General features: G+C 55.8%; 7 protein-coding genes across 7 annotated transcripts; 4 read left to right on the plus strand and 3 right to left on the minus strand.

Moving 5' to 3' along the window:
* The first annotated feature begins 18 nt into the window (after window positions 1–18).
* On the plus strand, window positions 19–1,393 carry J3D65DRAFT_614315 (uncharacterized protein). The gene is made up of 3 exons (XM_066799193.1): window positions 19–370; window positions 439–565; window positions 780–1,393. Exons 1-3 carry the CDS (start codon window positions 158–160, stop codon window positions 902–904), a joined length of 465 nt encoding a protein of 154 aa, XP_066658878.1. The 5' UTR covers window positions 19–157; the 3' UTR covers window positions 905–1,393.
* J3D65DRAFT_614319 (26S protease regulatory subunit S10B) lies at window positions 1,085–3,018 on the minus strand. The gene is made up of 4 exons (XM_066799194.1): window positions 2,593–3,018; window positions 2,151–2,537; window positions 1,639–2,095; window positions 1,085–1,589 (listed from the first exon to the last, which is right to left on the minus strand). Exons 1-4 carry the CDS (start codon window positions 2,807–2,809, stop codon window positions 1,469–1,471), a joined length of 1,182 nt encoding a protein of 393 aa, XP_066658879.1. The 5' UTR covers window positions 2,810–3,018; the 3' UTR covers window positions 1,085–1,468.
* A 934-nt stretch (window positions 3,019–3,952) lies between these two features.
* Window positions 3,953–5,479, plus strand: J3D65DRAFT_547749 (Enolase, C-terminal TIM barrel domain-containing protein; the record flags this gene model as incomplete). The annotated part of the gene is made up of 5 exons (XM_066796867.1): window positions 3,953–4,076; window positions 4,130–4,186; window positions 4,239–4,578; window positions 4,630–5,070; window positions 5,125–5,479. The coding sequence occupies 5 exons, from the start codon at window positions 3,953–3,955 to the stop codon at window positions 5,477–5,479; spliced, it is 1,317 nt and encodes a 438-aa protein (XP_066658880.1).
* A 711-nt stretch (window positions 5,480–6,190) lies between these two features.
* J3D65DRAFT_221623 (uncharacterized protein) lies at window positions 6,191–7,366 on the plus strand. The gene has a single exon (XM_066794593.1). It carries the CDS (start codon window positions 6,428–6,430, stop codon window positions 7,352–7,354), a length of 927 nt encoding a protein of 308 aa, XP_066658881.1. The 5' UTR covers window positions 6,191–6,427; the 3' UTR covers window positions 7,355–7,366.
* A 2,158-nt stretch (window positions 7,367–9,524) lies between these two features.
* J3D65DRAFT_614325 (uncharacterized protein) lies at window positions 9,525–12,622 on the plus strand. The gene has a single exon (XM_066799195.1). It carries the CDS (start codon window positions 9,820–9,822, stop codon window positions 12,451–12,453), a length of 2,634 nt encoding a protein of 877 aa, XP_066658882.1. The 5' UTR covers window positions 9,525–9,819; the 3' UTR covers window positions 12,454–12,622.
* A 1,054-nt stretch (window positions 12,623–13,676) lies between these two features.
* J3D65DRAFT_690798 (casein kinase-like protein I) lies at window positions 13,677–15,969 on the minus strand (the record flags this gene model as incomplete). The annotated part of the gene is made up of 6 exons (XM_066803910.1): window positions 13,677–14,706; window positions 14,757–15,162; window positions 15,210–15,358; window positions 15,587–15,656; window positions 15,740–15,805; window positions 15,907–15,969. The coding sequence occupies 6 exons, from the start codon at window positions 15,967–15,969 to the stop codon at window positions 14,096–14,098; spliced, it is 1,365 nt and encodes a 454-aa protein (XP_066658883.1). The 3' UTR covers window positions 13,677–14,095.
* A 1,757-nt stretch (window positions 15,970–17,726) lies between these two features.
* On the minus strand, window positions 17,727–22,283 carry J3D65DRAFT_614333 (Non-repetitive/WGA-negative nucleoporin C-terminal-domain-containing protein). The gene is made up of 4 exons (XM_066799196.1): window positions 21,899–22,283; window positions 21,779–21,848; window positions 18,443–21,730; window positions 17,727–18,350 (listed from the first exon to the last, which is right to left on the minus strand). Exons 1-4 carry the CDS (start codon window positions 22,199–22,201, stop codon window positions 17,815–17,817), a joined length of 4,197 nt encoding a protein of 1,398 aa, XP_066658884.1. The 5' UTR covers window positions 22,202–22,283; the 3' UTR covers window positions 17,727–17,814.
* Between the last annotated feature and the right edge of the window lie 13 nt (window positions 22,284–22,296).

A 22,296-nucleotide genomic window follows, 5' to 3' on the forward strand; every position in this document is an offset into this window, starting at 1 on the left:
CGCGAGACTGAAGACCGACGGCAACTCCTTCCCCTCCGCGCTCGTCCATTTTTATATCCAACGACTCGACAACAGAGACCACGTTTCGTCGAATCCTCTGCCGCTCCCGCTTCTTGTCATCATCAAGAAAGAGTCATACCCTTTGCGCAATTGGACAATGTTCGCCGCTCGCTCAACTGCATCGATGATGCTCCCGCGCACGAGCGCTGCGCGACCACAATGGGCCCGTCCAACAATGCTGGCTTCGGTCGTCAACAAAGCAGTCGCGGGGAAACGCGAGCAGAGGTCTGGGTACTCGTCGCAGCAGCAGCAGCAACAACATCAGCAGAAAAAGCCAGAGCAGCAGGAACCGCCGGCATCAAATCCGCATGTGAGAGCCTACCTTTCCACGCACAACACCAACCTGCCAAACATGCTAACCTTGCTCCTCGTTCGCAGAGAGACTTCTACAAAGACTTTGGCCCGCCAATTCTCAAGGTCTTCTTCGGCGCCTTCATCGTCTACCAAGGTCTCTACTACGGCTGGCTCAAGCTCGAAGACATCGAAAAGAGGCACGACTCCGAAGGTGCGTAAGAAAGAAGAAGAAGAAGAAGTAGTAGCCGGGACGAGTGCGCGCGCCTCGCCACCAGCCCGCCGACACAATCCGCAACCAAGACATCCTTTCTCTTGCTCGCTGAGCTGTCCGAATCGCACAATCATATGGCGGGTGGGAATAGGGCAGAGTGCGTACGCAAGTGGATCGCGGACCGGGCGCTGATTGTTATGTTTGATCTCGACAGCGGAGATTGAACGGCTGAAAGCCCAGATCCAAGAAGCGCAGTCCAAGGCCAAGGCGACGCTGCATCCCGACGAGGCGGCGCAAGATGGATGCTCTCCCAAGAGCTCTTGGTACAAGTTTTGGTAGGATATTAGTTGGCTTCCGGTAACCACCATCATCGCTACCACCACACATGCCAGCATTCGGACGTCAGGTGCTCCGTATCTTTCCGAGCATCTGGCCAGTCGGACGTCTGCAGTGCGTCCAAATACCCAGCGACAACTGCTATTGGCAAGACTTCTCTTAAAGCGAGGTAAAATGTATTGGCTAAAAGCGTGAGCCGCATATCCTTGGCAACCGGCAACATGGCGCGGGTAGAGCCGCAGAGGACATCCCGAATTCTCCCATTTCGTTCGCACTGGATTGAAAACGGCTTCGAAAAGTCAATCGGCAAAGGCTTGAAAAATCCAAGTTTTGTATCCGTATTGTGTCCAAAGCTGGCGTAATGTCAAATCGAGTAGCAGTCAGATTCAGTCAGATTCAGTCCCTAGCCGAACAGAGCAAGCGATGAGGATGCTGGGCAATCAAAACCCGTAATGAGCACGTGGAAAGGCATTGATTCTAGGCCTAGTGCGCCACCATGCAATTATCGTCATGTTTGTCCCCGGCAGCGTCTCAAAGTCGACTTCCGTCCCAGCCCAGCAACGTCCCCTACAACTTCTGGTAATCCAGCTTACCCTCCAGCTTCTTCGTCTCGGCCATCTTCCGCACTGCCTTGTTGAAGTCGTCTTGATTGATCGAGTCCCGGTAGTCTTTGATCGCAAACAGACCGCTAGGAACTGGTTAGCTCGTGCAATATGCGGAGAAGATAAAACGCTTACGCTTCAGTGATCACGTTGCGCAAGTCAGCACCGTTGAAACCGTCGCTCATCTTGACAATGCTCTCAAAGTCAATCTCCCCCTCGGTCTGAACGCCACCGGCATGAATCTTGAGAACCTCCAGTCGGCCGACCTCGTTGGGAAGCGGGATCTCAATCTTCCTGTCCAAACGACCGGCACGCAGCAAGGCCGGGTCTAGTGTGTCGGGCCGGTTCGTGGCCATGATGATCTTGGTCTTGCCTAGGTAGTCGAATCCGTCCAACTGGTTGAGCAACTCCATCAAGGTGCGCTGAATTTCACGATCCGCCGAGGTACCCTCCGAGAATCTCCTTCCGCCAATCGCGTCGATTTCGTCCATGAAGATGATGCAGGGTTCGTGTTCCTTGGCGTAGCCAAACATCTCGCGGATGAGACGGGCAGACTCTCCGATGTACTTGTCGACAATGGCAGACGAGACAACTAGACGACAATGTTAGCGAATCAGAAGCTCGACCGAAATTCAGGCACTACGAACCCTTCAAAAAGTTGGTCTCCAGACTACTCGCCACAGCACGCGCCAAAAGCGTCTTTCCTGTACCGGGCGGGCCGTAGAGTAGCACACCCTTGGGAGGCTTGATGCCTACCCGCAGGAAGAGTTCTGGGTTCTTGAGGGGAAGCTCGATGACCTCACGAAGCTCTCTGATCTGATCGTTGAGACCACCGATACCACTGAAGTTGACCTGGCCGGGATCCTCCAACGACATGTTGTACACCAACGGGTCGACTTCACGGGGAAGCATGCGCATGATGGTGAGGGTGGTCATATCTAATGCGACGCGAGTGCCCTGCTTGAGCTTTGCCTTGTCGACCTTGGAGCGGCAGCCAACGACGTATCGGGGTCCTGACGATGCCTTGACGATGACTGGGCAATCCATTAGCTTGAGATAGGCGCTGATGATGCGAAGGGGGCAGCCCACATCTTTCCTCGTCCAACTGCTTCAGCACCTCTCCTATTATCTGTCCCACGCTCTGCAGCGCCTTGATGTTCTCCTCGGACACGTCGTAGTCGCGCTGCAGGCCCTTGATCTCCAACCGCAGAGCCTTGAGCCTGGCTTCCCATTCCCTTGAGCTCAGGAGCTTATCCTTGTACTCTTCAAGCGCGCGTCCGCGCTCGGGGTCGGAGGTGTCGGCCATGACGCTGATGTGAGGTTGGCTTCGGATGTAGAGTTGAGGTTGTTGCAGGCTCTCCGAAGACTCGAAGTTCAGGCAGAGAGGTGAGTGCGAGCTGCCGGACCAGCAGGTAGGTTCGAGGTAGGAACGGCGACGCGATGGAGACGGGGAGGGCGTTGGTGGATGGATGGAAGTTGATGGAGGAGCTCTACCAGAGCGCTGCTACAGCATCACAGCTGCCGGCCGGAGAGGTCCAAGCGGGCTTGGCGAATGAGGCGGCGAGTGAGTCAACATGTGTGCCTGAGGCAGTATATGCTAGTCATGTTTGGCAAAACTTCGGGGACGCGAAGGGCGAATCAAGACTCGCGCCTCAGGCACTTGGTGGCATCCAAGGACCTCACGAAGGGATGCAATGGTGGGACTACTACGCTGGGTGGTCTCTGAGCTGCCAAGCTGGCCCGTCGTGATCTTGGCATCCATGATGAAATGCTATCAGCGTTCTATTTGTGTCATGACATGGACTTTTGGCTCGAATGTGTCACGACGGTTCGGAGGCCGAGGGTTTTAAAACGGTTGGTCATCGGTATGATCAACCCGTTGTGTCAAAGGGTTCGGGTCGGGTGGGTGGTCGGAGCCCGTCGCCGGCGGGTTACTGGGCGGTAACCTGGTACCGATCCCGTTAGGGTCCAATCAGGAGAAGCAGTTGTGCCCCTCTACTAGTCCAGAATGCGAGAGGCGCCTTTACCGCAACACGCGGGCCAAGCTACGAGCGACCCCGCCATCATTCAACAAAATTCTCGTCCTTCGCCCTCCTGCTGCGCCGTTTCATCCCAATTCTCTCGAGCCTTTGCATCCAAGAACATCTGCCATCACCTTCGCATCAGGGTAAGTCAATGCCCTTATTTATTCCCTCACACCAACCGGCCCACTTGCCGTGTCACCAGTGGGATGAGATCTGGCTACCCAAACCGTGCGTCGGCAAACCAACACCGTGATACGCTGGGGGGGCCGCTTTTCCTCAAGACATTGAGCCCACTGGGCGTCTGACATCACGCCAATGGGACTCCGTGCCTGGCGCTCGTCGCCGATCCAAACAGTCTATAAAATACGCCGCTGTCCTCTCCCACCTCTTGCTTGGACTAACCATCAATCTCAACCACTAGAAAAATGGCCATCACCAAGATCCACGCCCGCTCCGTCTACGACTCTCGCGGTAACCCCACCGTCGAGGTCGACATTGTCACCGAGACCGGCCTCCACCGTGCCATCGTCCCCTCCGGTGCCTCCACCGGTATGTTTACAACCACCCGACAACGGAACATCAGATATTGACTCTTCCCTCAGGTTCCCACGAGGCCTGTGAGCTCCGTGATGCCGACAAGTCCAAGTGGGGTGGCAAGGGTACGTTGGAAATGCTGCTAGACGCCGTCAAACAAACTCCTAACTCTTCCAGGTGTCACCAAGGCTGTCGCCAACGTCAACGAGATCATTGCCCCTGCTCTGATCAAGGAGGGTCTCGACGTCAAGGACCAGTCCAAGGTTGACAAGTTCCTCATCGACCTCGATGGCACCCAGAACAAGACCAAGCTCGGTGCCAACGCCATCCTCGGTGTCTCCATGGCCATTGCCAAGGCTGCCGCCGCTGAGAAGGGTGTCCCTCTCTACGCCCACATCTCCGACCTTGCCGGCACCAAGAAGCCCTACGTTCTCCCCGTTCCCTTCATGAACGTCCTGAACGGTGGCTCCCACGCCGGTGGCTCCCTGGCCTTCCAGGAGTTCATGATCGTTCCTTCGTAAGTGCCTTCATCATCGCCCGTGGGCAAAGTGCTGACAACGACTGCCAGTGATGCTCCTTCTTTCACCGAGGCCATGCGCCAGGGTGCTGAGGTCTACCAGAAGCTCAAGGGCCTTGCCAAGAAGAAGTACGGCCAGTCTGCTGGCAACGTTGGTGACGAGGGTGGTGTTGCCCCTGACATTCAAACCCCCGAGGAGGCTCTCGACCTCATCACCGACGCCATTGAGCAGTCCGGCTACACCGGAAAGATCAAGATCGCCATGGACGTTGCCTCGAGCGAGTTCTACAAGACCGAGGAGAAGAAGTACGACCTTGACTTCAAGAACCCCAACAGCGACAAGAGCAAGTGGCTCACCTACGAGCAACTCGCCGACCTGTACAAGTCTCTTGCCCAGAAGTACCCCATTGTCTCCATCGAGGACCCCTTCGCTGAGGACGACTGGGAGGCCTGGAGCTACTTCTTCAAGACCTCTGACTTCCAGATTGTCGGGTAAGTTTGGTGCCAAGAGAAGAACACAAGGGAACATGTACTGACCAGCTTTAGTGACGACCTGACTGTCACCAACCCCGCTTTCATCAAGAAGGCCATTGACCAGAAGGCTTGCAACGCCCTGCTCCTCAAGGTCAACCAGATCGGTACCATCACCGAGGCCGTCCAGGCCGCCAAGGACGCCTTCGCCGCCAACTGGGGCGTCATGGTCTCTCACCGCTCCGGTGAGACTGAGGATGTCACCATTGCCGACATCGTCGTCGGTCTCCGCACTGGCCAGATCAAGACTGGTGCTCCCGCCCGCTCTGAGCGTCTTGCCAAGCTCAACCAGATCCTCCGTATCGAGGAGGAGCTCGGCAGCCAGGCCGTCTACGCTGGCGCCAACTTCCGCACTGCGGTCAACTTGTAAATTCAATGATATCACGACCATAGGGCTAGACCGGACCATGAAGGAAACTGGACGTACGATGGGACGAATTTCGATCTGAGAGGGCTTGAAGGACCTCGGTATGGTAGAGATGAATGAAAAAGCAGATATCCCCTTCATTCTCCGCTTGTTGCCGTGATTACTTTCTGGGCGCGCGGCAGTCTGGCCACGAGAAGTCCCCATGGCACGGTCGCGTCGAATTTGGTCTGTATGCTGACATGGCGCGCAGGCAGACATGCGCGTTTTCCCTTTTCCCCTTTCCGTAACATGCTATTCCTCCTGCTTCCTGGATTGTCCGTCTGCATCGGAGCAGCGCGGCTCGACGTTGACCAGTCGACCGTGTTCAGTGCGGAAAACCTCGTGCGACCGAACAAAGACTTGACAATAGCTTGGCCAAGATTGGAATGCTGAGGTGTACTATCAACCACTTCAGTAAAGCTTGACCGCGACAACATCAAGTCGCAAAACAAACAGATAGCGAAATAGACGCGCCACCATATTCAGCATATCCATCAGCTTTCTGAAATGCGTCCGCCAACAAATCGGGGTCTGTTCCATGCTCTCTCCTACCACCGCAGTTGTTCACATCTAGGGCTGAAACCTCCTGAGCATCCAAGACATACTGCTTGGCACAAAGCAGTCTCACGGTCAAACGCATTCCTCTCAAGAAGAAGCGGCCCTGAGTCCCGTAAGGAGCGACGCGTGAAGAACACCTCCAAGACCATGCATTCCAAGATACAGTAAACAACCGCAAGCGGGCTTATAAGCTGCGTGGCCATCTTCGCAGCCTGCTCCACCAACTGTCTTTAATTTTCCATTGCTTCCGCTTGGTTTGGCCGTCCGTCACTCATTGTCTGAATTGTCGCTCCTTCGCGAAAAGCTCCCTCTGTTTCTTCACCTTTCCCTACACACACTCCTAATATACCCCAAATGAGGACAACAGCCGTGGCAGTGCTGGCGGTCGTTGCTGGCGCCTCTGCGCAAAGCCTCGTCCCCAGCTACATCACACACGTCTACTATGACGACTGTGTCTCGTCCATGAGCACTCCAGTCGTTACCGAAACCGACGAGGTCATCATCACCACATGCCCTTCGTGCACGCACAAGAGCACGCCTTCAGCAACGGCCAGCGCATCGGGAGTATCGCTTACCCCTATTCCCACTTTGCACACCACCGTCTACACGACATCCTACGTAACCCTCTGCTCGACTGGCCTGGTGCCAAATACCTACACCGTCACGGAAACTTGCTCTGGAGAAACCCCAACGTGGCCAATGACAACCTCCAATTACCTCCCGCCTGGGTTCACCACTACCGTTACCGTTTGTACCGTTTGCCACAGCGATCATCCTACCACGGTCACTCTCACCGTGCCTTGCGACACCACTCCAGCCTCCTCGCCGGCTACTTCTCCCACTAGCAGCGCCTCAGGCTCTTCTGGTTCAGCATCCCCGGCGTCATCGTCGTCGTCTTCACCAACTGCGTCGGCGACTGCCAGCGGACTCAGTAGATCCCCATCTGCTTCCAGCTCGTCGTCTGCTTCCAGCTCTCCATCTGCTTCGAGCGGTGCTACCTCTGCTCTCGAGGACGTGACCACTACCACCACTGTCTGCGCCAAGTGTTCGCACAGCAGCACAAGCGGAGCTTCTGGAAGCATCACCGGCAGCTCCAATGGCGTCTCTCAATCAGTCTCGACGCCCACCACGCCGACAACGCCAACCACGCCTACCACGACCTTGACGCCCACCTCTTCCGGTGTCGTCATGGCGACCGGCGCCGCCGCAGCGCACTTCCCCGACTGGAGGGCCTCGGCTGGCTTCTTGGGCGCTGTCGCGGCGGGTGCCATATTCTTGTAAAAGAGCGACGAAAGTCGTGGCCTTTATGACGATATGACTACTAGGATAAAGTGAGTGCTCTTCCCCTCCTGCAGAACCGCGAATCATCTTTTGGTCTAACCATTACGCGTTCAGGCTTGGAAAATCTGGCATACTCGCGGTGTGGCGCTCGGAGCTCCTTTTTTTGTTGTCTTGTCCACTCACACTGTCTTTACCTTTCTGGAGGAATCGATTGGTTACCGCCCGCCTCAAGCTTTTTGGAACTCTTTTACATCTTAATTCAGACAATGCCTTACCTTCTTCCAATGGTATATTCATAGATAATCTCTTTCTCTCCGTTCATCGTTTTTCGTTTCGCCACACGGACGAAGGCGAGTTTGACTGGGCTGTGTTCAGGCCTAGCGCCTATGTAATCGTAATTTTGTTGCCTGCAATACTTTGTGGCGGCAAGAAAGCCAACAGAATGCTCCTCAGTTTTCGGACTGCCTGCATCGTGACTTGCTCATCGCGTGAGGTTCCTACCTGAAGTAGTTGATTCGCCGTCGCTCCCGAACGTAGCCTCCTATCTCAGATCAGTGCCATCTCAAGTACGAGAAATCCATCGGATCGGGGCAAAAACCTGCGGCGTTCGATATCGGTCTCTTCGAGACTACTGCTCTGAGGGATTCAGATGTTCCTCGCCTTGTCATCCAAAAGCTTGAAACTCACGTCGACTGCTTCAGGGGTTTTCCGCATCTCTTCGACATCTCACCTCAACTTCTCAAAAAAGTGAATCGACCTAACCCGCCCTGTATCGATCTCCGGGACTGCTCAAACTCTCTTGATCTCGTCACAGTGCGCGACACATCCTTCCACCCCAACCATCACCACAACACCATAATTACCGTACACAGACACTCGCTACCAAACTACGGCAGCCCTCGCTACCAAGCAAAAAGGGAGCAGCAAAAAGTTTAACAGCAGTGGGTCGGCTAGGATTTGAACCTAGAACTTGCTGCGACTTGGTTTTTGTTGGCCGCAACACGTGTTTTCCTATACACTCCCAACCCTTCGGTCATGGGAACGAGCTGTATAGTGTGGTACTGGCGGGTGTACTTCTTAAATTAAAGAAAACTGAATCGCGGTTCTCTTGTCGCCACAGGTAAGTGACCTTCCAGCAACGCTTTTTCTTCATTTGTGATTGTTGTACTTTCATTTCGTGCTCCATTTCATCTGATTCTTCCTCGCGGGGAGTGATTCCACCAGAAAACAAGACACTCAGTTTACGATTACACCTCTCATCAAGCATCCATTTCATCGCCACTTCTGCCTCGCTTTACTTCTCTCTCGTGGTGATGATCTGGCCCGTGTATCGTTGGTTCCTTCCAAGGTTGACAATAGGGGAGAAAGGGAGCGATCATGGGAGCTTCAAGATGCCAAAAAAGTTCCCCAAAAGTTGACGCAAAGCATTTTCTGGACCCCAGGGTCTTCCAGAGATCCCTGACCCACCCAACTACCACGCTCGGTACCAAGCTTTCTCACCAGGGCAAATCAAAAGAATGAGATGGCAAAAGGTTTACCAGCAGTGCTAGGTTGACCATGACTTGAACCTGAGACTCGTTGCGGCTTGGTTGGTGTTGACCGCGACACATGTTTTCCACACACACCTCCAACCCCGTCATGGGAACGCTGTATAGTAGGATACTGGCGAATTTCTTTATAAATTGACGAAGAATTATCATCTGGCACTGCAAATTGCAGTCTCCTAGTCGCAAAAGATAAAAGTCTGGTTTTTCGAATCCTCGAGCATAGCGCGAAGCCCCTGAATCAATACTCGAGGTTTTAAAGGATGCTCCTTAACCAACCTTGACTCCAGTGTGTGGGACTCTCCCCGTGATTCTAAAAACTCACTCGACTGCATTGTTATTCCTCGACATTTATTGACACCAATTGGTAATGCACTTCGCTTTCCATAAACCTTCGACACGCGGCCTTTCTCCTCATAGCCTCCAGACCATGCCACGCGGAGCAACATAAAGGTTTTTTCTCCAAAAATAAAGCGACATTCTTTGTTGATTACACAGTGGCGCTGCGACACATGATGGTCAAGCTTTTTCTGGAACAATGAGAACAAAGTGAGTCAGAAGATCCGACACAGTCGCAGTATATATTCACCCATGCCCAGATTTTTCGTCGCCCAATCGTCAATTCTATTCTGTTTGTTCATTCGAGAGACGTCTACTTCCTTCGTTGTAATTTCTCTCAAGCTGGAACTTGATCACCACACCACCTTCGTTTCGAGTACATAGGTCCCTTGGACTGCTTCGATTCGCACCGTACACTAATATAGTGAGGACTGCCACCTTTTATACCCATCTACATTCGTTTCTGCTCTGGAGAACACACTGCAGCTTTTACCCCCCCAAAGCATCCGAGAAGAAACCAAAAAGCAAAACTTCAAAGAAGTCCGAGAAAGGAGAGAAGGCGAACTTTGGCAAATTAAAGTAATGCCGCAACATAATCAGCAACCACACCACGTGCGCCACTTGCCGGCCGAGGCAGATAGACTGCAAGACACCGTTTCGGCCGCCGTCCACGCCGCTCGCGCTGCCTCGTCACGCTCAACTCCAACACCAGCGTCTGCTGCGACTCGACCCCGACCCTCCGACGACAAGACGTCGACCTTTGCCCAGCGACACGCTGACTTCCGCAGTTTCGCACCTCATCAACAGCACCGGCAACGACCAGCCGCATCCGGGTCAGCGTCGGGGTCCAGTTCGCTGAAGAAGTTCCTCGCCGAGTTCAAAGAGACGTATCGCGCGGCGCCGGAGAACGACACAGCGGTCCTGAGCCGCGAGGTGCGCGAGTGGTATCGCGATCGCAAGGAGGGGAAGAAGGAAAATGTCGCGGCGCAGGTGAGGGCGCACGTTCAACTGCAGCAGCAGCAGGAGGAAGAGGCACAGAGGCTTTTGCGCGTGCAAGAAGAGCAGTATAGGCAACAGCAGGAGCTGCTGCAGCACCAACAGCGATTGGTCATCGAAAAGCAGGCGTCGGTGGCACCGAGGATCGAAGTGACAGAGGCGCCGGACGAGGAGGACTGGCGCAGCGGGAGAGCAGCGCCCTCGCCTCCAGAGCAGTTTTTCGACTTTGTTGTCAGGGAGCGAGCGACGGAGAGTTCAAAGTCGACGGCGTCTGATGCTGGCGTCACTGTGTCCACAGATGCTGCGAAATATCACAGTCCTCCTGAAGAGCTGCGCCCTTGCACGCAGGGGTACCGTCAAGATGATGATCTCGATCGACCATCAGAACATGGCGCCGCCGTGTGCAACAAAACCGATTACAAAATTCGCGCAGCTCCTCGAGCCGGCCGCCTGCTCTACGCATCCGAGCGAATCTGCTACGGACCCAACGAGCAGCCGCCCCAAAGGCCCGCGCAGCCCGACGACCTCGAAGTGCTCAAGTCCAAGATCCAAGACATCAAGACAGACATCATGGAGGGGCGACAAAGGCACAAAGCCGCCAAAGCCGCGCGGCGGCTGGCCGAATCCGAGAACAAAGAAACCGAAGCGCGCGAGAAGTGGCGGCGGGAGATGAAGACACGAATCGGAGGGCCAGTCCTGCTCGTCGCGGGCGAAGAGAGGATTGGCATTTCAGGCGGCGCGAGGCAGAGTCTGGACGAGTTGTCGCCCGTTCGCTCGCCCGTGTCGCCGCTGAGACGCCACAGCTCGCCTGCTGTTTCGCCTGTCGTTGCGAGGCCTTTTGCGCCCCCTGGACACGTCCTCATCGTCCCCCAGGTCATTCCGTCACCAGTTGACAGCAACCGCAGATCCTCGCCGCCAGCCTTGTACGCGACTCACGCGGCGCGCTTTACGCAGTGGGACGACTTTGTCAATCCGCGTCCGACTCCACCCACTCCCCCTGTCCTGCCCCCAGCGCCCCCTGGCACTGCGTCGTCGTCCATCATCAACACCACTCGCACGACGCAATCCACAACACGACAAGCACCTTCGGTATGGACTCCTCCAGCGTCTTCCAAGTCGACTTTTTCTTCCACCTCGATGACCTCTTCCAAAGCGGCCTTCGCCTCCATCGCCTTCAAGCCCACGCTCCCTAAGCTCTTTACTCGCGGCATCCATCTTCCACGGCACCACCATGCATCCAGCGCTTCTAGCGGCAGCCACTCGGGAGCCTCGTCATTTGGCTGTCGTGGCATCAGCGCTGGCGCCGAGGCAAACGGTGTGGCGGCCATGATGTTGCGCGCGGCGCGGGCGTCGGTCGTCCAGCAGCAGGAACAGCGCCGGGAAAGCCCCAGGGCAAAGAAAGACGGTGGATTTCGTAGTCCTCTGTCCCCGATCCAGCGCGTGAGTCCGCTGGCCGTGGAGTTTGGAGGTGAGCGGAACAGCAGCAGCAGCAGTGTGAGTGATATAGAGGCGGACGAGGACCTGGAGCGGACGCAAAGCCGCTACAGCGTCATGGCAGCCGTGCCGTCGCCGCTGAATGTCAGGAAGACGGCGACGACGCCGTTGGTGGAGCGTCGGGTTCCTCGTCATGATTATGATCATCATCATCAACATCATCATCATGGCGAGGAGCGCTACGATTCGATGCTCTCGCCCTCTTCCCCTTCGCACAACCGTGGAGGTCACAATGATACCTCGCGCGCTGTCTCCACCTTCAGCCGGCCGTCGTGGTGGACGTGGGAGTCGTCGGCATCGATTTCACCAGAGTCGTCGCCGTCGCTGCCTCACCACAACAACAACAACAACAACAGCAACAGCACACTATCCCAGAAGCAGGCCAAGGCGTGCGACTCGGACTCGGACTCGGAATCGCTGTACACAGCACCGCCGCCGCCCCGCCAAAGAGCTGACAATGGCGAGGAACCGCGGCAGCAGTCGTACATTCCACCGCGCGCGAATTGGACGACCGACTCGCTCAAGACTTCAATCGACCCTTCGACAATCGCCTCGTCCTCTTCAGCTTCGACTTCGTCCACGTACCCCACAAGCAATAGCAGCATCGGCAGCGGCAGTGACGCCACCGGCGGCGCCACGGCCCAAGGAGTCAAGGAGAAGACGCGCTTCTGGGATGATGTGAGAAGGGGATTACGGCCGTCGAATGCGTCGTTTGCGCGGAGATGAGGACTAGGGAGAGAGAAATTGAAAGAGTGAGTGAGGTCAAGGTGGATGCGTAGCCAAAGGTGTCTGTCCACTTACGTTGTGTTTGTCGCGTTGGTACAGTACGCCATCATCAATTTGCTGCTTCAATCGCTCGTAGCTTGCCAATCAAATTCGAGTTGCTTTGCCAGCCTCTCAATCTCCCCTGCTTGCTTGGAGAGTGTCTTGCTGCTCACCTCTGCAATCAGGCTGATTGATCCAATCTTGTAGAGAAAATGTCGGGAGTGAAGAATGCGGTTGATGATTAGGACGGCTATGACTGTGAAACAAGACCAAACAACTGAGAAAAAGGACATTGTGAGGAGGCTAAAAATGCAAGCTCCGCTCGGCTCAAACAAATGAAATCGCTCACACGTATTGCCCCCATTTCCCTTCTCATATTGTACAGTACACTATACATAGCAGCAGCACACAGAGGACACAAAAGCACACGCACGCGTACGTACACACACAAGGCTTTGCGGAGTAGTGGTACTAGTAGTAGTAAAAGTAGAAAAGGCAGCAGTAGCAGCGGCCACTAGCAACCACCACGACCCCAAAAAACAAAAACAAAAAGTCTATATCTCCCATTCTTTCTCCTATCCCCTTTTTTTTTTTGTTCTTTCTTTCTGCTTACCCAAATGTGAAGTTTCTTCCGGACTCCACTTTTGACGTCGTCTTTTGAGCCTTGTCCGCCTCCTCCTGCCTCCACCATTACAAGCAGCTTGCAGTAGCAGTGGAACAAACTTCGTTGCCATCCTTCCCAATACCATCCCGAAATCCTTTCCATCCGAGAACCGTCTCAGCCACCTGAGGGTCCAGTCCGTCGTTCCGAGATGAATAGGAGCGCGGCGGGAGGAGAGGCCTGAGAGGGAGAGAAAAGGTCCGAAGGAAGTGCCAGGCGGGACGGAAGAGTGCGTGCAAGAACAAGCGCGATCGAGCTCCGAACAAATTCATTCAGACCCTCCTGCCGTACGCCTTTGTGTATGAGAAGAGGAAAATGAGTAAGGAAAAAGAAAGACGAGGGCAAAAGAACAAAACAACCACAGATTATGCTACCAAAGCCGGCCGTAACAACAAAGACTACTAGTGCTCCGATGGAAAGAAAAGAGAAAACAAAGCGGCAAAGCCTCGAAGAGTGAGAATCGTGGACACATCCAGGTCAAGGTAGGAGAAGGTGGTGCTGGGGTGGGATTTTGAGGAGGACGAAGAGCAGTATGTATGATGACGAGGGGAGGAGGGAGATGATGACTCCAATTGGTAGACGCAGCAGATGGCAAGAGAGCAGGAGCGTCAGCCAAAAAGAGAAAAAACCAGCCAGACCTGCCCAGGCAATGCACACTGCGCCCCACTATGCATGTTGATCGCGATGATGACGATGATTAGACCAGCTGACGACAGAAGTGGCCCGCAAACGCTTGCGGAAAAGGATGATATGAGGGACGAAAGGTGAAGAGTGGTACCAGCGGGAGGAGTTGATGCCGAATCCCCGTGGCAGATAATGGCGCGGCGGTTGCCATTTCAGTGTTTGGGGTCAACGTTGGTTTTTGACTTGCGGCCTACTATACCACAAAAGACTTAGAGAGCTGCCCACGTAGGTCATTGGCGAGCGACGGCTTCGACGCCCTCACTCACCACAGCATAGCGTGTTGACAATCTTTTTCCACACCGAAGGCTTTTGCTCGGGGGAGGGCGTGGGCCGGTTGCCGGCGGGCGTCGGTTGCGCGTTGCCTTGGATTCCGGCGCTCTGAGTGGCGCTCATTCTCTGCGGGAGATTTTGTTGGCTGGTCTGAAACTGCGCGGCCGTCGAGCCCTCGGGTGCTTGAATGTCTCCTCCGCTTTTTCTTTTCATGGGGTCCGATTGGTACTTGGCGACGTCGGTCCTCGAAGGGTGTCTGGGCGTACCTCCCGGGGGGCGAGTAGCGCCAGGCTTTGGGAGCTCAGCATCAAGTCTGCCAGGGGGCATAGGGGTCTTGGAACCACGCACGTTGCTGCCGTGGAGCTCGCGGGCCGAAGAGTTGGGGATGGCATTGTTGTGATGGAGATGCGCGGCGGACGAGTGGGTTTTCATGGCTTCCCATCCCTTGCCGTTGTTGATCTTCATCCAGTCATACTCGCCATCCTCAACCTCGCCCGTGTTCTTGAGCGCCTGAGTAAAAAGGTCACGCAGATAGTCGTAGTCTGGATTGTCTTCGAATCCAAGATTGCGGACGTAGCTGAGGTACTTGTTGAACTCCTCTGTGGTGTGGTTAGTCTCGAACTTTGATATCTGGCGCGACACGACGAACCAGGGAAACCATCGCACAGATCCTTAATCGCAGTCGTCTGCTTCTTCTCTCCAATCTTTTCGTACTTTTGCTTGTTCGTGGCGGCCTTGAGGCCCTGCCACGGCAAGCCACCCCTCAAAAAGTACATGAAGACGTGGCCAAGAGCCTCCAAGTCATCCCTCCGCGACTGCTCACGGCCAAGGTGGGTGTTGATCGACATGTAACGAGCCGTGCCGGACAAGGACTTGCGCTCTCTGTACGGAATGTGTTGCTTCGTCTTGGGGTCGCGGTATTGTTTGGCCATGCCAAAGTCGACGACGTGGATTACGTTGGCGGTCTTGGTGTTGGGGCGCCCAATGAGGAAGTTGTCGGGCTTGATGTCGCGGTAGATGAGGTTCTTTTCGTGGATGGTTTGCACGCGTGACAGCTGCCAGACGTTAGTTGGGCCGTAGGCTACCGTACGGCCAGACGCACCATTTGCTTTGCGACCATGACGACCGTCTTGATGGAGAAGCGGCGGTTGCAATGGTCAAAGAGGTCCTCCAGGCTTGGGCCGAGCAGGTCGATGACCAGGATGTTGTGCAGACCCTCTTGTCCAAAGTAGTAGACATTGGGGATGCCGGCTGCAGGACGGTCAGCTGATAGAATTCGGCACAAGTTCAAATTGGGGGGGGGGGGGGGGGGGGGCATGGCCATCCGATCGCGCAGGGCGTCAACGTACAGTCGTCGACGTCGTCCTCGTCGACAGGCGTTGCCTGTGCCACATGGCGGCGGCGGCGCTGCTTGGCGACTTGGACGCGACCCTTGACGGCGGTGATGAGCATGCGTGTAGAAAAAAGTATCCCACTTACGGCAGCCCACGAGAATCTTGTACGTCCGGTATTCGTCCCTCAGCTGGGGGGCATCGCTCTTCCGCGGTTCCTGTCAAAGGCCGACGGTTAGTGTCCAAAACGGCGCAGGATGGGCAGCGGCCCCTATATTTGTGGCAGGGCGTGGGGACGCACAAACTTGATGGCGACCTGCTGGTTGTTGAGCAGGTTGGTGCCCTCGAAAATAACGCCAAAGGAGCCCTGGAGACGCGACAAGTGTCAGTGTGTGGGCGTGGAGGTGTGCGCGCGCGCGAAGAAGGTAGTAGCGGCCCGAGGGCAGGTCGCGGTGGGCGCAGGCGTACCTCTCCTATCTTTTTGCCGACCCTGTAGTGGACGCCCACGACGTTGGAAGACGAGGACGCCATGGTGGAGTAGAGCAGACGATGTGGTGGTGGATGTCGGCGGTGGAGGGTGGACGTGGTTAAAGGGTGGACGGGAACGGCCTCCTGAAGGGCAGGCAGGCAAGCGGTCGGTCGGGCAGAGCGACTCGGTCGGTCGACTCTCTTCGCCGCGTGGTGGATGGATGGTGGAGAGAAGCAATGCGGAGAGGAGGGGGAGCAGACGGGAGCGGGAGCAGGAGTGCGGTGGGAGAAGAGGCAGAAAACGAGGACGGGACCAGGAGGGAGGAGAGGCGGAGCGGCCGTCACAGGTACGGGGGAGGTTGCAGTGATGGTGGAGCGGACGGGCGACCGAGTGAACTGGAGGCCGCCGACGGAAGTGGCTAGTGGGAACACCGGCCTCGACCAGGCGGCGGCAGCGCCCACCTCAGTGCAGTGCAAGAGACATGGGAGTGGCACAGCGGCCAAAACCAAAATAACGTGCAAACTCTACAATCATCAGGAGATTTGGGCGTCTGGGTACTTGATGCGACGCGATGGATACCGGTTTGGCTTGACCGGACACCCAGTGCCTCTCCGCGTCGCATCTGCGACGCTCTCACCAGTCACGACTCCCCAGGCCAGGGCACGTCAGCCAGCCCAGCGCATGCCAGCCAGCACGAGGCCGGCAGCACATTCTCCAGCTTCAATCTGTTATCGCCATGTCAAGAGGCTGGCAGGCGGTTGACGGGCGCCGGCGCACAAGCCGACCAGAGGCGGACCGGACACTAGGACATCAGCAATCTCGCACGCATGAACCCTGCGCCAAACTCTCACAGACGGTCCGGGACCGCCACCACGGCACCTTGGACTGGCGAGAGGGAGCACACTTTGGGTCGCCACATGATCCGTAGGTACAGTATACGCCTCGCCCGTCGCCACCCCCATCTACTGCACTATACATGTAGTCAAGAAAAACACAAAACAAATCCTGCCGCCCTACCGGTACACAACTCTGTCTGCTCTTGGCTGCCCGCCCGGCCCCACGCCCTTCGCTCCGCCCTGATCGACCGTACCTATGTACCTGCTGGCTCGAGATACCAACCCCAGCCCATCACTGCCAACCACTCGTCACTGTCAGCCAGGCAAGCGAGGGCGACATTCTGCAAGCCCCAACCGAACCGGCCACAATTATGATGCAACCCTCACGGCCAATGATCCATCAACAACACCTTCAGCCACCTTGTAAGCCTGCTTGGTTGCCCTGTTCTGCAGTCTGCCCTGCCTGATGCTCTGCCCTGCTGCTGATCGAAGCGCCCTGCTCCCAATTTCGAGGGTGAGAAAAGAAAAAAAAAAAAAAAAAAGCACGGCCTCTCCGACTACGTTCGACAAATGACCAACCAGCCATCTGCAAGGTGGGCGAGCAAGAAGGGAGAAGATTTCACCAGCGGTGTGAAGTTGTAGGCGGGTGATTGTGTAGAGTGACCAAATAGAGTCATGTGACAAGGCTTAGTTCACCTATTCCGCCCACCCACCCACCATTTCCAGGTACCGCGCAACATCTCACCGCCCTTGAACGTCGGTGCTGATTGACGTCTGCGTTCATAATCTCGATTGTTTCAATGTCGCTACCGTCGCTGTTGACGTTGTTGCCCAATTGCCCGGTTGTTTTGCTTGCTCGCTGAATGTACGCCGTCAAAACCGCGTCTGACCTCATTTGTGGCTGATGTCCGTCTTTGCCCAAGAGTAAACAAAAAACAACAGCAATCATCCCTCCCAACGCCATCCCCCACCCCACCCCCGTTTCCCGCTCGCCCGCTTATGATTTTAATACAAGACGTGCTATAGCCCTTGCCCCTGTCTGGCCCGTCCGCACTCCTCACTCCTCACTCCTCACTCCTCCATGACATCCCCGTTGGTCTCGGAGCTCTCCTCATCATCCCCCTCGGATCCCCCTGCTACTGGTGCCGCTGCCGATGCGCCACCACGACCACCACCACCACCATTGCCCGTCTCGACGCTCTGCTGCACATCATCCATGGCCTCTTCGAGATCCTCTTCCGACTCCTCGGGCACCGGGCTGATGCCGTTTTCCCGTGGATGAAACGGTTTCGCCCGAGGCGTGACATCTGGGTCGCCGTGGTCCGATGCGTCGTCGCCGTCGAGCCCCAACATGGCCCTGCGCTCCGCTTCCACCTGGTTCACAGCCGTCTGCCGCGCAAGCTTCACAATCTCCTCGAACCAAAAGTCGGCCCGTGTCGACGATACCACGCTCTGCAGCTCGTTGTCGTCCTGGATGTTGTCATTGATTATTGGATCGCGCAGGTCCTCCGATGGGAACCGCGCCTCGAGCTCTGCCGGCCGGCAGCCCGCGTCAATGACCTCGCTCGGGGCCAGAATCTGGACATGGGGATTTTCGTTCCAGAAACCTATACCAATTGGTTAGCAATCATGGATTCTCAGCCTGAAACCCGCACCCCGTTTCAACGTTCCAACAAGGGGATTCGTCGACTCCACTCACCATTTCTGAACCCTTGAAGCAGAAGTTTCCACGTTACCGAGTTTTCCACAGTACTGCGCGTCTGCTCGTCGCCTTGCGTCGCCGTATTGTTGATGACGGCCCAATTGTCACTCAAGAATACCCTTTTCCACGCCAACTTCAGCGCTCCTTCCCAAGTCTGCTTGTCCATCAGTCCTGCGGACACGGCCAGCGCTTCAAACGCCATAAACTTGAGGTTCCGGCTAATGTCGTGGGCTCTTCCTGGTTCGTGGCAAGTGGTGTCCATCAATGTCAAGACATCAATCAGCAGGCCAGAATCAACCACCCTGTGTGCTATAATCTCCTCGAAGCCGCGCTTGAGAACCTGGCATAGAGCGGGCCTGTCCTTGGTGAACAATACGCCGTAGTCCATCATGACGAGGTCTATGGCGCTATCGTCATCGAGCGCTCCATCAACCGTGCCCTTGATATGCTTGTAAATCTTGTCCTGAATCTCACCAAGCTCGAGTTCCGCGTCGCAGCGAGCAAGCTGCTCGGTTGGCTTGGGAATGGCTTCCGCTTGGCCTTCTGCGTCGGCAGCGAGAAGCGTCAGTTTAGCCAGAGACACTTCCACCTTCTTGCCCCAGGCTCGCGTCTCCTGGGAGGTGCCCACGTGCAGCAGCGCCTGGCTGGCCGATGCAAAGTCGCTCTCGCCCAAAACGTCGTTAATCCAGCTCAGCTTGGCGAAATTGGGATCGCTGCGCAGGAACTTGGTGAGCATCGACTGCCCTACGCCTCGCTTGTCCAGCATGAGCGCAGACCTGCGTGTCGCAATGTGACTGGCATACAGTGCGTCCGCCCAAGCCTGGCCGAACTTGTTGAAGTAGCCGCGAATGCGTTGCTCGAGCTTCCTCATCGACACTGCAAAGTGCCGCTCCTCGTCTTCCGTTGCCGACGCGCCGTGCTCTTCTTTCAAGAATGACAGCTCGTCCCACGTCAAGTCGACGAGGGCCACCATGTCTCTGAGTCTCTCGGCGATTGTCATGCCAGGGTCCGCCATGCCAATTTTCGTGAGGGCCGTGATTTGTTGGTACCGGACTTTGGTTTCGAATTCACGTTTGAGGCTCTCTCCAGAGGCTCGCACCTTCTCATCCGACTGGGCCAGGCACCACCGGAATCTCTCCATGTGAAGCTGACAGCAAAGCTTGACAAGGCGCGGGTTGTCAGCTGCCACCTTTTTGGCAAAAGGAATCTCTCCGTGCTCCTCGTAGATCTTGAAGACAATTTCTCTTGCAATGTCGACGAGCTGACGGGAGCAATTGACCAGGTTGTGGTTGGCTGTCCACGGCTGAGGCAAATCAGCGTATCCCGTCGTCAGAATGTTGTAGTCAAGTTCCTCGCCCTCCAGGCCATAGTCCTGTAGATGGTCCCGCCGGAAAACGTAGGCCCTTTCGAGCGAGTTCAGGAAAACATCGTCGGCCTCGCTGACCAGAAGCATGATCTGCTCAATGGTCCTCGTGCCTTCAGCGTAAATCTCTTTGATAGTCAGCGAGGCCCAAGGAACAATGAGCATCATCCTCGAGGCGTCGCGGACGAAGAATTGGCGAACTGGATCCAGCTCTCCGTGTTCTGGTCGAAGCTCCGTCTTGTATCGTTCATGAAGGACGGTGATGAGCTCTTCCAAGAGCGGCTTCTGATTGACCTCGTACTTCAGACGATCCTCGTAGTATTCCCAAATGCCAGCTGCAGCCGTCATCTTTTCGGCGTTCCAGAGAAGGTTCCATTTTCCAGCTCGCGAGATTGGTGGGTAATTTGCCTTCAAGTGACGTGCAAGGCTGTCAAGTGCCGACGCTCTAAATGCGATTTGTTGGGCCAAGGAGGCAATGACTATGGGAACGTGTTCCGAAGCCGAATCGAGAACCTCTCTGCTGAGCTCAAGGGCTGCCGCCTCGACCTCTTCCACATCAAAAGCAAGCTCGGGCTTTGCAGAAAAGTCGAATATGCTGTCAGGGCTGCTGCCAAAGAAAACAGCCTGCTCGATCCTGCTCTTTGCTGTGACTCGTGTCTTCTCAAAATCAGATCCAGGCTCCGGTGTTGAAATCCGGATCGGACCAACGCCGCTGGCAAAAACAATACAGCTAGCTTGTTTTGACTTGCGACTCGACTCCTCCAACACAAATCCAACAAAGCGAATTTTTCTGTCTTGCCGCAAGTATAGCACGTCTTGAAATGGTTTCGGCGGGAGTCCTTCGTCCACGGTCAGTTGCATGTCCGGAGTTTCGGTACGTCTTGCCAGCGAATTGATGACCACAGCGTCTTTGAAAACGACGAACGCCGTGTGCTCTGGAGGAGGAACGAGCAGTTTTGCCGTCTCTGGTGCCTGTGTAGAGCTTCCAGAATAGGTATCCAATGCCAGTGTTCTCTCGATTATGGCCGCGTTGTTGGCCAGGTCCATCTCGACAAGAGCATAATTGACATTGTTCGGCGTGAGGACTGCCACGAGTGCCAGGATACTCGTGCTTGGTGGTGCCGTCGGGTCGCTGACCTCGTTTCCCTTTGACCTTGACCGCAGAATGGAGAAGTCCAGTACCTTTGTGGTTATAGACGAGCGCACTCCGAGGACTGAGATGCCTTGCAGTGAGGTGAGGATCTGCTCGCGCGCATCGATTTCCGACTTGAGAGAATTGTTGCCAGACCAGCTGAGATCCCAGAGTTGAAAGGTTCCAGATCCAGTACCAATGACAACCTCGAGCTGTCCCTTCAAGGGCGATGGCCGGACCTTGACCGCTGCCACGTCCTTGTTCCACCCGCTGCCCGAGATGATGCTCCTAAGCCCACCAAAGAAGCCAACAGATCCATTTTGCGATGAGCTCCGAAGGAATTGGACACTGATTTGTGGCCGGCCCTGAGAGTCCCTGACTCTAAGTTGCGCCGTCCGCCCAGTGCTGAAGACGAGAATGAAGCCAGCTTGTTCAGCATCCACAAGATCAACAACATGCTCACCCGAGAGCATGGAGCCGATTGATCCCTCGATACCCTGTCGACGCTGCTGGAATAGGCTAAGCGACTCGGCGCTGTCCACATTCTCCCAAAACTTGATTTCTCCATTGGTCGGGTGGATAACAACCAATCCGAGGTCACCAGTCGGGCCAGCGTTGACAACGGAGCCCACTGGAAGTGGATCTGATCGTTTGGACTGAAAGGGAAGCTGCAGGGTGTGCGATGAAGCGGTGGTTGCGGCGGGCGAGGTGTAGTCCCAGACGTAGGCATACTCGTGAGTGATGGCGACGGCAAAGGGACTTGAAGTCAAGGCAAAGGTCCGGTGAGCTTCTACGCAAGCGTCAGTGCGGGGGCAGCGCGTTTATTCGAGGCGCATACCATGGGGGTTGAGGCGAAGACGCTCTGGGAGGCTTGGGAGCTGCTTGAAGGTATAATTGGGCGACTTGGTCTGCAAAACACGTCAGTAAGCCATCATGGAGCGATGCACCTGTGACGGACCAGAATCGAAGCACCGTCGATTTTCCGCGCAAGGGGAGCGGAGGGCTTCTTCTCCCGCAGCGGAATCTCGTGGCGCAACGCGGACCGCCTCTTTTCGTCACCGTTGACGGCGTGGCCATTGAGAGCCACAGCTTCCTTGTTGATCTTTGCTGTGTTCGAGGGGTCTTGGAAGGTGGTTGGAGATATCTTGCTGCGCTTCCGCTCGGGCTGGTTCTTTGCTGAGTCGGAGTCGTGTCGCTGGCGTCTTCGGGGATTTCGCGCAGAGCCATGAACACCATGGAAGGAAGCTTCTGGCGAAAACATGGCGAGCGAACGCGACGGCGACAGGACGCGATGCACGTGTTGAAGAGGGTGGGGAGGAGGGATGATGGGGGTTGGTGTTTTCTCGAAGCTGACTT

Source organism: Phyllosticta citribraziliensis (genome assembly GCF_038025025.1).
Source record: "Phyllosticta citribraziliensis strain CPC 17464 chromosome Unknown J3D65scaffold_2, whole genome shotgun sequence".
Classification (NCBI taxonomy): Eukaryota; Fungi; Ascomycota; class Dothideomycetes; order Botryosphaeriales; family Phyllostictaceae; genus Phyllosticta; species Phyllosticta citribraziliensis.

Coding starts and splice junctions, on each gene's coding strand:
- J3D65DRAFT_614315 (XM_066799193.1), top strand. CDS start 158: ATGTTCGCCGCTCGCTCAACTGCATCGATGATGCTCCCGCGCACGAGC. Junction 371..438: donor CGCCGGCATCAAATCCGCAT/GTGAGAGCCTAC, acceptor CCTCGTTCGCAG/AGAGACTTCTACAAAGACTT. Junction 566..779: donor AAAGAGGCACGACTCCGAAG/GTGCGTAAGAAA, acceptor TGATCTCGACAG/CGGAGATTGAACGGCTGAAA.
- J3D65DRAFT_614319 (XM_066799194.1), bottom strand. CDS start 2,809: ATGGCCGACACCTCCGACCCCGAGCGCGGACGCGCGCTTGAAGAGTAC. Junction 2,538..2,592: donor GCAGTTGGACGAGGAAAGAT/GTGGGCTGCCCC, acceptor TGGATTGCCCAG/TCATCGTCAAGGCATCGTCA. Junction 1,590..1,638: donor CGCAACGTGATCACTGAAGC/GTAAGCGTTTTA, acceptor ACCAGTTCCTAG/CGGTCTGTTTGCGATCAAAG.
- J3D65DRAFT_221623 (XM_066794593.1), top strand. CDS start 6,428: ATGAGGACAACAGCCGTGGCAGTGCTGGCGGTCGTTGCTGGCGCCTCT.
- J3D65DRAFT_614325 (XM_066799195.1), top strand. CDS start 9,820: ATGCCGCAACATAATCAGCAACCACACCACGTGCGCCACTTGCCGGCC.
- J3D65DRAFT_614333 (XM_066799196.1), bottom strand. CDS start 22,201: ATGTTTTCGCCAGAAGCTTCCTTCCATGGTGTTCATGGCTCTGCGCGA. Junction 21,731..21,778: donor TCTTCGCCTCAACCCCCATG/GTATGCGCCTCG, acceptor ACGCTTGCGTAG/AAGCTCACCGGACCTTTGCC. Junction 18,351..18,442: donor GCTTCAAGGGTTCAGAAATG/GTGAGTGGAGTC, acceptor CAATTGGTATAG/GTTTCTGGAACGAAAATCCC.